The sequence below is a fragment of the Notolabrus celidotus genome, chromosome 23 (genome assembly GCF_009762535.1).
Source record: "Notolabrus celidotus isolate fNotCel1 chromosome 23, fNotCel1.pri, whole genome shotgun sequence".
Taxonomy (NCBI): domain Eukaryota; kingdom Metazoa; phylum Chordata; class Actinopteri; order Labriformes; family Labridae; genus Notolabrus; species Notolabrus celidotus.
In genome coordinates, this window is record NC_048294.1 from 1155112 (window position 1) to 1168580 (window position 13469).

Genomic DNA, 13469 nt, shown 5'->3' on the forward strand with positions numbered 1-13469 from the left:
GTCTCCCTCTCTTTTCTCTTTTCTTAGACCTTTCTGGAGTCCCTGAGCTGAGGTTTCTGCCTGTTAAAGGAAGTTTGTCCTTGCCACTGTAACTTGCTAAATGCTGCAAAGTGCTCTGCTCATGGTGGATTAAGATGAGATCAGACCGAGTCCTGTCTGTCAGATGGGACTGAATCTGATCCGGTCTTGATGTTGGGTCTTTGTTAATAATAGAACATAGGGGACGGTCTAGACCTGCTCTGTTTGAAAAGAGTCTGAGGAGAATGTTTGTCGTGATTTGGTGTTAAATAAATAAAGATTGATTGGTTGACTTGTGCTGCATTAAAAAACTCCTAATCCCTGTGAGTGTTGTTATTGTGTGTTTGCATACTGATGTTAACATTTAGCTTAAACAAGATATTTTCCCTTTATTTTAAAAACGTCTTGTCAGATAAAAATGTGCAAACTGATTGTAAACATGACGTTAACGGTAGAGATAAAATAAAAACTCAGGCTGGAATTGAAATTTAACATTTTATTTTTAAAAACTCAAAAATATAAAGTTCTTCTATTTCTGTGAAAAATAATTACTTCTTTGGCTCTTAGCTTTAAAGTGCAAAAATCACATGTTTTAGTATTTATTACACTGAAAGAGTTTGGTGTGAGTAAGGAGTGCATACAGAATTAACAACTGTCACATGAACAAATAAAAGTATACTTTACATATTTATTTTAGTATAAGAGAACCTGGAGTTATCCATTAAATACTTCAAATGTAAATCAAGGAACGTGAACGAACGATTAGCAAGAACAATATTAGTCAAATGTACAAACACTGAACTTCAAAAAGCGTTGAGTCGTGAGTCTGCATCTTTAACATTCAAACAACAGAGATGAGGATGCTGGTTTTAAGATGGTGATGCTGATGAAGGTCTAGGTGAACTTCCTGATGAAGCGCAGTTTGAGGTAAGTGATGGCGAGGAAGCATGTGGTCATGATGATCAGAGCCATGTGATTCTGCCAGAAGCCCCAGGTGGAGTAATCGACGCCCTGCTGATACAGAAACTCCTCCCCCGTACACCTGGAGACACAATTTACACGTTTAAAATCTGACACACACTTATTCCCTTACTTTAGCTCAGGTAGTAACTTATTATGAGGCTGTAATGTGTTATGTTGTCCAGCAGGGGGTGCAATTACTACAACTCAAGCTGACCCACCTGCTGCTGTCCTTCACATAAACTACACCACACTAAGTATCTCTGCTGCTTCATGAGTGTGTGAGTGGTTCTTACGCGAGTCCAGGTGGAATTTGGCTGTCGTTTAAATCTTTGCAGAACGTCAGTCCTGTAAACTCGTTAATCTGCAGAGCCTGGAGAAACAAAGATCTTCATCAACACCAAGAACACACCACAAAGAGTACTTCCTGCTGTGTTCTGTTAGGGAAAATACTAAGACAGTGTTTGATGTTCGGAAGCATGTTTCATTTATTTTTCTTTCCTCTTCCTGCCAAAAGCAATAGGTTAGGGTTACCAGACCCTAACCCTAACCCCAACCCTAACCCCAACCCCAACCCCAACCCTAACCCTAACCCCAACCCTAACCCCAGCCCTAACCCCAACCCCAACCCTAACCCTAACCCTAACCCCAACTCTAACCCTAACCCCAACCCTAACCCTAACCCCAACTCTAACCCTAATCCCAACCCTAACCCTAACCCTAATCCAACCCTAACCCTAACCCCAACCCTAATCCAACCCTAACCCTAACCCCAACCCTAACCCTAGTCCAACCCTAACCCTAACCCCAACCCTAATCCAACCCTAACCCTAACCCCAACTCTAACCCTAACCCTAATCCCAACCCTAATCCTAATCCAACCCTAAACCTAACCCTAACCCCAACCCCAACCCTAACCCTAACCCTAACCCCAACTCTAACCCTAACCCTAACCCCAACCCTAACCCTAACCCCAACTCTAACCCTAATCCCAACCCTAACCCTAACCCTAATCCAACCCTAACCCTAACCCTAATCCAACCCTAACCCTAACCCCAACCCTAACCCTAATCCAACCCTAACCCTAACCCCAACCCTAATCCAACCCTAACCCTAACCCCAACCCTAATCCAACCCTAACCCTAACCCCAACCCTAACCCTAACCCTAACCCCAACCCTAACCCTAACCCCAACCCTAACCCCAACCCTAACCCTAACCCCAACTCTAACCCTAACCCTAACCCTAATCCCAACCCTAATCCTAATCCAACCCTAAACCTAACCCTAACCCCAACCCTAACCCTAACCCCAACTCTAACCCTAACCCCAACCCTAACCCCAACTCTAACCCTAACCCCAACCCTAACCCTAACCCCAACTCTAACCCTAATCCCAACCCTAAACCTAACCCTAACCCTAATCCAACCCTAACCCTAACCCCAACCCTAATCCAACCCTAACCCTAACCCCAACCCTAACCCTCATCCCAACCCTAACCCTAACCCTAACCCCAACCCTAACCCTAATCCCAACCCTAACCCTAACCCCAACCCTAACCCTAACCCCAACTCTAACCCTAACCCCAACCCTCACCCTAACCCCAACTCTAACCCTAATCCCAACCCTAACCCTAACCCTAACCCAAACCCTAACCCTAACCTCAACCCTAACCCTAATCCCAACCCTAACCCCAACCCTAACCCTAATCCAACCCTAACCCTAACCCTAACCCCAACCCTAACCCTAACCCCAACCCTAACCCTAATCCCAACCCTAACCCTAATCCAACCCTAAACCTAACCCTAACCCTAACCCCAACCCTAACCCTAATCCCAACCCTAATCGAACCCTAACCCTAACCCCAACCCCAACCCTAACCCCAACCCTAACCCCAACCCTAACCCTAACCCCAACCCTAACCCTAACCCCAACCCTAACCCTAATCCAACCCTAACCCTAACCCCAACCCTAACCCTAATCCAACCCTAACCCTAACCCCAACCCTAATCCAACCCTAACCCTAACCCCACCCCTAATCCAACCCTAACCCTAACCCCAACCCTAACCCTAACCCTAACCCCAACCCTAACCCTAACCCCAACCCCAACCCTAACCCTAACCCCAACTCTAACCCTAACCCTAACCCTAATCCCAACCCTAATCCTAATCCAACCCTAAACCTAACCCTAACCCCAACCCTAACCCTAACCCCAACTCTAACCCTAACCCCAACCCTAACCCTAACCCCAACTCTAACCCTAACCCCAACCCTAACCCCAACTCTAACCCTAATCCCAACCCTAAACCTAACCCTAACCCTAATCCAACCCTAACCCTAACCCCAACCCTAATCCAACCCTAACCCTAACCCCAACCCTAACCCTCATCCCAACCCTAACCCTAACCCTAACCCCAACCCTAACCCTAATCCCAACCCTAACCCTAACCCCAACCCTAACCCTAACCCCAACTCTAACCCTAACCCTAACCCCAACCCTCACCCTAACCCCAACTCTAACCCTAATCCCAACCCTAACCCTAACCCTAACCCAAACCCTAACCCTAACCTCAACCCTAACCCTAATCCCAACCCTAACCCCAACCCTAACCCTAATCCAACCCTAACCCTAACCCTAACCCCAACCCTAACCCTAACCCCAACCCTAACCCTAATCCCAACCCTAACCCTAACCCCAACCCTAACCCTAACCCCAACTCTAACCCTAACCCTAACCCCAACCCTCACCCTAACCCCAACTCTAACCCTAATCCCAACCCTAACCCTAACCCTAACCCAAACCCTAACCCTAACCTCAACCCTAACCCTAATCCCAACCCTAACCCCAACCCTAACCCTAATCCAACCCTAACCCTAACCCTAACCCCAACCCTAACCCTAACCCCAACCCTAACCCTAATCCCAACCCTAACCCTAATCCAACCCTAAACCTAACCCTAACCCTAACCCCAACCCTAACCCTAATCCCAACCCTAATCGAACCCTAACCCTAACCCCAACCCCAACCCTAACCCCAACCCTAACCCCAACCCTAACCCTAACCCCAACCCTAACCCTAACCCCAACTCTAACCCTAATCCCAACCCTAACCCTAACCCCAACCCTAACCCTAACCTCAACCCTAACCCTAATCCCAACCCTAACCCCAACCCTAACCCTAATCCAACCCTAACCCTAACCCCAACCCTAACCCCAACCCTAACCCTAACCCTAATCCAACCCTAACCCTAACCCCAACCCTAACCCTAATCCCAACCCTAACCCTAATCCAACCCTAACCCTAACCCTAACCCTAACCCCAACCCTAACCCTAACCTCAACCCTAACCCTAATCCCAACCCTAACCCCAACCCTAACCCTAATCCAACCCTAACCCTAACCCCAACCCTAACCCTAACCCCAACCCTAACCCTAATCCAAACCCTAACCATAATCCAACCCTAACCCTAACCCTAACACCAACCCTAACCCCAACCCTAACCCTAACCCCAACCCTAACCCTAACACCAACTCTAACGCTAATCCCAACCCTAACCCTAACCCTAACCCCAACCCTAACCCTAACCCTAACCCTAACACCAACCCTAACCCCAACCCTAACCCTAACCCCAACCCTAACCCTAACCCCAACCCTAACCCTAATCCCAACCCTAATCGAACCCTAACCCCAACCCTAACCCTAACCCCAACCCTAACCCCAACCCTAACCCCAACCCTAACCCTAATCCAACCCTAACCCTAAACCCAACCCCAACCCTAACCCTAAACCCAACCCTAACCCTAACCCCAACCCTAACCCTAATCCCAACCCTAACCCTAATCCCAACCCTAACCCTAATCCAACCCTAACCCTAACCCCAACCCTAACCCTAACCCCAACCCTAACCCTAATCCCAACCCTAATCGAACCCTAACCCCAACCCTAACCCTAACCCCAACCCTAACCCTAACCCCAACCCCAACCCTAACCCTAATCCAACCCTAACCCTAACCCCAACCCTAACCCCAACACCAACCCTAACCCCAACACTAACCCTAATCCAACCCAAACCTTAACCCTAACCCCAACCCTAACCCCAACCCTAACCCTAATCCAACCCTAACCCTAACCCCAACCCTAACCCTAACCCTAATCCCAACCCCAACCGTAATCCAACTCTAACCCTAACCCCAACCCTAACCCTAATCCCAACCCCAACCATAATCCAACCCTAACCCCAACCCTAACCCCAACCCTAACCCTAACCCCAACCCTAACCCTAATCCCAACCCTAATCGAACCCTAACCCCAACCCTAACCCTAACCCTAACCCCAACCCCAACCCTAACCCTAATCCAACCCTAACCCTAACCCCAACCCTAACCCCAACCCCAACCCTAACCCCAACACCAACCCTGACCCCAACCCTAACCCTAATCCCAACCCTAACCCTAATCCAACCCTAACCCTAACCCCAACCCTAACCCCAACACCAACCCTAACCCCAACACTAACCCTAATCCAACCCAAACCTTAACCCTAACCCCAACCCTAACCCCAACCCTAACCCTAATCCAACCCTAACCCTAACCCCAACCCTAACCCTAACCCTAATCCCAACCCCAACCGTAATCCAACTCTAACCCTAACCCCAACCCTAACCCTAATCCCAACCCCAACCATAATCCAACCCTAACCCCAACCCTAACCCCAACCCTAACCCTAACCCCAACCCTAACCCTAATCCCAACCCTAATCGAACCCTAACCCCAACCCTAACCCTAACCCTAACCCCAACCCCAACCCTAACCCTAATCCAACCCTAACCCTAACCCCAACCCTAACCCCAACCCCAACCCTAACCCCAACACCAACCCTGACCCCAACCCTAACCCTAATCCCAACCCTAACCCTAATCCAAACATAACCCTAACCCTAACCCCAACCCTAGCCCTAACCCTAACCCCAACCCTAACCCTAATCCCAACCCCAACCGTAATCCAACCCTAACCCCAACCCTAACCCTAACCCTAACCCCAACCCTAACCCTAACCCTAACCCCAACCCTAACCCTAACCCTAACTCCTTTAACCCTGTTGGTATTTTCTTTTACAGATACAGAGTCAGAGCACATTATATCTCACTGTAGGCAAGTGTTTGTGTGTGTGTGTGTGTGTGTGTGTGTGTGTGTGTGTGTGTATGTGCGTGTGTGTGTGTGTGTGTGTGCGTGTGTGTTAACTTACAGCAAGTCCATATCGAGGTATACTTAAGTACTTCAACCAAGCAAGCCAGTTGGCGATGGAAGGAAGGTTCACGAGCAAACCAGCAAAAATCTGCAGAAGAAGAGAAATACCAGTTTACAGGTCACAGAATAATGACGTGTTTTAATCCTCTGAGGACAAAAAAGTGAAACACGTTCCATGGTAATCCAAGCGGCAACCTCCGGTCTTAAAATATGAAGCTAAAGAGGAAGTGCTAAAAACTGCAGTTCATCAAACGTCCACTTGAGGCTGGCTTGAACACTGTAGCTGTTGGCAAGGAGGCTCAAAGCCCCGCCTCTTTACGTCACAATCGCTCTACAGCAGCAATATGGCTGCCGCCGCCAATTGGCCTCAAACAGCGCTTTAGAAACAGATGGGTGATGTCACAGATACTACGTCCATTATTTATACAGTCTATGATTGCTATGTGTGTGTGTGTGAGTGTGTGCGTGTGTGTGTGTGTGTGTGGGTGTGTGTGTGTGTGTCTGTGTGTGTGTGTGTGTGTGGGGAAGCGTCACCATCATGAAGACGCAGGCGATGGTCATGAAGATGTTGGCGATGGCCACCACCGTCTGGTCGGCTGAGATGGCCAGAGCCATGGAGGTGGCGGTGTAGGACACCAGGATCACGGAGAACATGAAGAGGAAGAAGGCAGCGGCTGTGGGCTTAAAACCTACGCACACACACACGCACACACACACACACACACACACGCACACACACACACACACACACATAGAGGTAAACAAAGGACCGTGTTTTAATAAGCGGCAACATTTGGGGTAACCAAAGTGTCCTTTAATGCAAGTAGACTTTTTTCATGAGAGACTGAATTTAGGCCTGTCGTGTTCCTTCTACCCACCGATCATGAAGTACGCCACGCAGGAGAAGACGATGGCGGGGATGGTCCTCAGCGTGATGATGTCAGAGAGGATCTTAGTCAGGAAGTAGACAGAGAGCCTGTAGTAACCGCTGATGTACTCATGACTGAGGAGAGAGAGAAAACACAAGTGGTTCATAAATGAACCCCTACACCGTTAGCTTAGCATTTAGCTACGTGGTCGTTTCTGTGTCAAACCCACATGAAGAGTTTCCGCTCCGTGATGAAGAGCTCAGCAGACGACAGCGAGCTGAAACACTGATTCACAACGATGAAGAAGAGGGCGCCAAACCTGCACGTGATGGAGCACTGAGTTAGCATACTTGTGCTAATTATCTGCTACATCCTGTGGTCTGTTTTTCATAGTGAACTGCAATAAAGAATAAAGTTTGTGACCTGTTCTGCATCCCACTCTGAGAGTCGTCCACGTTGAAGAAGATGGCTCCAACAACCAGAGCGAGGAACAGAGTCACTGCAATCTGAACAGAGGTAAACGCAGCGTGATCAGAACATAGTACAAGCCTCTGCCACAGCCGGACACACTTCTTATGAAAGGTCAAAGGTCGCGGGTCGAAGTGATGTTAACTTAAAGCTAACTCAAGGAGTCGGAGTCGATAGTTTGTACCTGAGCGACAGACGTCTGAGGGTTGAGCATGAGGTTCCTGAACGTTCTCTTGAGAACCCATTTGAACTGCGTCAGGAAGCTGGTGTTGTAGGTGATGGTTCTGGAGGGGGCTCTGGTGGTCGTCGGTCTGCCCTGAACGATCTTTTCTGAGAGAGACGGTGAAAAAGGTTCTGATTTAATAATAATAATAAGATCATTCAAAAAATAAATAATAGGGGCGCCATTCGCCTAGTGTTCTAAGCGCGCCCAATGTACAGAGGCAATAGTCCTTGTCGCAGAGGTTCAATTCCAGCCTAGACCATTTACTGCAAGTCCTCCCCCACTCTCTACTCCCAACGCTAACCCTTATCCAAACCCTAACCCCAACCCCAACCCCAACCCTAACCCCAACCATAACACTAAACCTAACCCCAACCCTAACCTTAACCCCAACCCCAACCCTAACCCCAACCCTAACCCCAACCCTAACTCCAACCCCAACCCTAACCCCAACCCTAACCCCAACCCTAACCGCAACCCTAACCCTAACCCCAACCCTAACCCCAATCCTAGCCCTAACCCCAACCCCAACCCCAACCCTAACCCCAATCCTAACCCTAACCCTAACCGCAACCCTAACCCCAACCCTAACCCTAACCCCAACCCTAACCCCAACCCTAACCCTAACCCCAACCCTAACCCTAACCCCAACCCTAACCCCAAACCTAACCCTAACCCCAACCCTAACCCCAACCCTAACCCTAACCCCAACCCTAACCCCAACCCTAACCCCAACCCTAACCCCAACCCCAACCCTAACCCCAATCCTAACCCTAACCCTAACCGCAACCCTAACCCCAACCCAAACCCCAACCCCAACCCTAACCCCAATCCTAACCCTAACCCCAACCCCAACCCTTATAAATACCTTATGACAATACAAATAATCAATTCTTACATATAAAAACATTGACAAAAAATAATACAAAATAGTAATCCTATTAATGATAATAACATTAATAAAATAATAAAAATCAAATTAAAATGAAATAACAATAATTATAATTATAATAATATTGATAATTACAATAATTAAATGAATAAACATGATTAAAAGCGAATAATCAAACAGTATTATTAAAAATAAGAAAAAATAAATAAAATAATTGAATAATAATGACAATCATAACTATAATAATTATAATAATAAGTGTTCAACTAATATTGTTTTTTTCACAGTCTATTGAGATTATTTCAAAATGCCATTAATGGACCTGACTCAAGGCATTCATTTATTACTCGTCACTGCCCCCTGCTGTTCAGTAAGTTTCCCACTTCACTGAATGGACACAATGATTTACTAAACAACGATTTATGAGTCATTCAGGTTACTCTATAATATACAGGAGTATTTAAAGAGCGATCCTCTGAGTTCTCATGGTGAGTGTTGACGTTCTCTCTTTAGTAAACATTATTCTGCTGAAGGAACATTTCACCTGAGGTTATTTCAAAGAAGTGAAGAACAGTTTCCTTGAGGAGTTCAGACACAGTGAAATAATAAAGAGATATTAAAGACGGGTTTTTGTACGGACCCATCTCTGCTTTGGTCTGTTTGTAGTACTGGCTGTTTCTGTATTCCTCTTCCAGTTTGTCCTCTATGCCTTGTCTGGACTTGGACATGGAGTCTAGGTCTGGATCTGAAGGGGGAAGAAAGAGGCTCAGAGTTGACCGGAGGACAGAAAGACTTGACTTCAAATCTGTGTGATGGTTTCATGCTCGCCTTCTTTGTCCTCACTGCTCGGACTGCCGGCCGTGGAGTCTCCGTTAATGATGTCCAGGAAGAAGTCAGCGGGGTTGTTGTGGGGCTCACAGGTGTATCCTGGGAAATGAAGTTCATAATAAGTTACAGTGTGGACTTTATAATTTTATGTCAGGTTGTGTTGGGGTTGGATGAAAGTTGATTTATGATCCTACCGATTTCTGAGAAATAATCCAGCGCCATCTGAGCCGGAGCGTGGTACACCTGATAAACATCAAAACAAGAGTTAACATAAAACATACATGACGATACTTCATGTGTACAGAGGACAGAGAGGAGGCTTTAATCTTAAATAAAGTTTCAGTAAAATTACAAATTAATGACTGTCAAAAAATCAGAAGAGAAAGGGAAGACATGAAAGTAAATGAAGATTACAGACTTAAAAAGAAAGACAGAGAAGAAATATGAAGCTACTAAAAGATGAAGAAATATTAAGGAAAAATAAATTAAAAAAAACAGAAAAATGCAAAAAATAGTTGGACTGGGAAGAAAAAAAAAGAAACAAAACAAAAACAAAAAAAAGAAGAAAAATGAGAAACTCGAAAAATGATGAAGAAATAAAACAATAAATAAGCAAAAACAACAAAAAACAATAAAATGAAGTAAAGAAAGATTCCGAATTTTTTTTTAAAAGAGAGCAAAAAAAGGACAAGATGCAAAAATATAGACTGACAAAAGATAACAATAATAAGCAACAAAACCAAAAAAGGAGAAGAAAATAAGAAATGGTAATTGTTTTGTAAAAGAAAGATTACAAAGAAATGAATAAAAAATAAAGCAACAAAACAGCCATAAAATGAAGGAAAGAAGGATTAAGAAAACATTTTAAAAAGAGGGCAAAAAAAGGACTTTAAAGACGGAAAGATGCAAAAAAGATGGACTGGAAAGAAAAATAATATTAAGCAACAAAAACAAAAAAACAAAGGAAGCGAAAAAATTGAGAAAAAGTAAAAAAAAAAAGGTCAAAGAAGAGCAAAGGATGAAACTGAAACAAACAGGAATGTCTCTTCAACAGATGATAAAGAAGAATAAAGAAGAAAAAGGGAGTGAAGGAAGTTGGTAAGTGAATATTTAGACAGCAAGCGTCGAAGAATAAAGGACCTGTTTTCCGTTGACGAGCAGCGTGAGGCTGTCGAACAGGCGGTAGATGGAGTAACGAGGCTGGTGGATGGACAGGATGATGGTGCGACCGTTATTCGCCATCCTAAAGACACGGGACATAAAATATAATCAGGATTCTCTCAGCGCCGTCTCTGATGGACGGTGTTTCAGAGAGAGTTTGATGTGATGAAAAAGAGAAGCAAATTAAAAACACAGAAACAGTCACGCTCCTTTCTTCTAGTTGGTAGTCACCACAAGGGGGAGCAGCGTTGTCTGTGTGTGTGTGTGTGTGTGTTGTGTGTGTGTATGTGTACCTCTTGAGCAGCAGCAGCACAGAGTTAGCGGTGCTGGCGTCGAGCCCCGTCGTCGGCTCGTCCAGGAAGAGGACGGACGGGTCGATGATCAGCTCCATGCCAATGTTCGTCCTCTTCCTCTCTCCGCCGGAGATCCCACGAATCAGCTGAGTGCCCACCTGAACACACACACACACACACACACACACACACACACACACACACACACACACACACTTTCTTAATTTCATAACCTTTCTATTTCTGGTCTTCGTCTCTTTTGTCCTTTTCTAGCTCGCCTGTTTTGTTCTTTTCCTCACTTTATTGCCATCCTTGCTTTTGTTTCTTTACCCTTCTTACTTTCCTCTCTTTCCACCTCTCCATCCTTCTTTTAGTCCTCCCTCCCTCCCTCCCTCCCTCCCTCCCTCCCTCCCTCCCTCCTCACCCTGGAGTCGGCCACCCTGCCCAGTCCGAGCTCCTTGATCAGTCTGTTGACCTTCTTCTCCTTCTCCTCCTGAGAGACGGACTCCGGGAGTCTGAGCGCTGCAGAGAAGCTGAAGTTCTCTCTGACGGTCAGAGTCCCCATCACCACGTCGTCCTGAGAACAAGAACCAGAACATCCTTACATCGGCACATGATCCATATTCTATCATCATCTTTAAGACTTCAGTTCTCAGGTTGGAGCCTCAGAGTTTCTGGAGTCATCTAAAAACCCTGAAACAGACTTTGACCTGAGGCCGGCTCTGATTGTTCCTTCCCTCGTTTCCTCTCTCTATCAGGAAACCTGCTGATCTCACTTCCTGTCTGTCTTCCTGCCCGTCTCACCCACCTGCACCACGTATCCAGACAGACACTTAAAGTTGGGAGGCTGAGGAGCTCCGTCGATTAGGACTTCTCCCCACAGGCCTGCAGGATCCTTCCTCGCCGCCAAAACGTCCAGAAACCTGAACGACAGACGTGATCAAAACTTTAACCTCTGATGTTTCAGAACGCTTCAGAATAAAAGACGAGTTTAAAGAATCGATTGTTCTCCTACGAGGAGAAGACACTCACGATGACTTCCCGCTTCCTGTTGCTCCCATGATGGCGTTCAGACCGGGCTTCATGATCCCGCTGACAGAGGGAGAGAAAGGAAACAGTTAACGTGGGTTCAGGGCAAAAACTGATTTTCTGGTGAGTCTCAGTTTCACTGTAAACGGCCGCTCAGTGCAGCCTCTGAGTACAAAGTTACACATGATGCAGATTGTGAGATGAGATGTCTGGTAGGATGGAGTTCCAGAGGCGGTGCTGCTGGGAGGGGTTTTCCTTCAGAAAAGCTAAGCTAAGCTAAGCTAAGCTAGGCTAAGCTAAGAATAGAATACCTTTATTGTCATTGAAACATGTACTACGAAATTCAGTGAAAGTCGAATTAAGTGCAAATCAATCAATCTTTATTTGTATCTATCTCATAATCTCATGTCCACAGCAGGAGGCCATCTACGGCAGAGATCCAGAGGAACCTACGAGACAAGGGAGCTCAGGGACTCCAGAAAGGTCTATGGTTAGTAACTTTAATGGGACAGGAAGAGCGAGAGCAAAGAAGAAAGAGAGAAGTAAAGAAAGAAAGAAGAAAGAAGGGATGAAAGAAAGAAAGAAAGATGGAAAGAAAGAATGAAAGACCCAAAAAAGGAATCTACAGCAGAGATCCAGAGGAACCTACGAGACAAGGGCGCTCAGAGACTCCAGAAAGGTCTATGGTTAGTAACTTTAATGGGACAGGGAGAGTTAAAGTGAGAGACAGGCAGAGAGAGGAGAGAGAGGGAAAGACAGGATCCCAGTGTGTCAGTCTAAGCCTATAGCAGCATAACTAAGACCTGGTCCAAGCCTGATCCAGCTCTAACTATAAGCTTTATCAAAAAGGAAAGTTTGAAGCCTAGTCAAATTAAATATAATATAAAATCTGTAAGCTAAGCTAACGGTCTTCTGCTCTTTCATCTTGAACTTTCTGTTTATATCTTTTCAGTTTGAAGTGACGAGGCTCTTTCACTTCCTGGTTCCTGTGCAGTGACTGCTGATGAACTTTCAGCCTTTCAGACGTCATCTTTGCAGATTTCCTTTTGAGGAACTGAAATACTTTTTTGTGGTTTTTTGCAAAATGAGTAAATCCAGTTTTCTGTAGAACTGTTTGACTCACTTCAGGGGGTTTCTGCTGACTCAGGGTCTGTACTTCCCCCTTATCAGGTCATGCTTCAGCAACTTTATTAAGACAACACTGATGTATTCAAAAGACGAACCATGACACTGCAGTTTTCTTTACCTTCCTTTATTTACATGACAAACCTGATGTTTGCCTAGTCTTGCTTTATGTGAATAAATTCCTCTGGTTATCTTTCATATTTCATCGGTACATTCATCAAACTTTAAATTCAATAACGTAAAGAGTTTTAAGATGATCTTTCCAGCTTAATGAGAAACTATGTTTTAGTTATATTTTTTGGCTCTTACACTTATTTTATTTCATAGAGGAGAGGACAGTGGATGGCGTAGGAAACTG

General features: G+C 45.7%; 1 protein-coding gene across 1 annotated transcript; it reads right to left on the reverse strand.

Annotated features, from left to right (window-relative positions):
• Positions 1-499: 499 nt before the first annotated feature.
• Positions 500-12061, reverse strand: LOC117807322 (broad substrate specificity ATP-binding cassette transporter ABCG2-like). The gene is made up of 16 exons (XM_034676572.1): positions 11990-12061; positions 11766-11880; positions 11382-11534; positions 10958-11115; positions 10644-10746; positions 9698-9746; positions 9504-9602; positions 9316-9420; positions 7745-7890; positions 7516-7598; positions 7322-7411; positions 7102-7226; positions 6758-6912; positions 6222-6311; positions 1275-1351; positions 500-1060 (listed from the first exon to the last, which is right to left on the reverse strand). Exons 1-16 carry the CDS (start codon positions 12040-12042, stop codon positions 913-915), a joined length of 1749 nt encoding a protein of 582 aa, XP_034532463.1. The 5' UTR covers positions 12043-12061; the 3' UTR covers positions 500-912.
• Positions 12062-13469: the final 1408 nt, after the last annotated feature.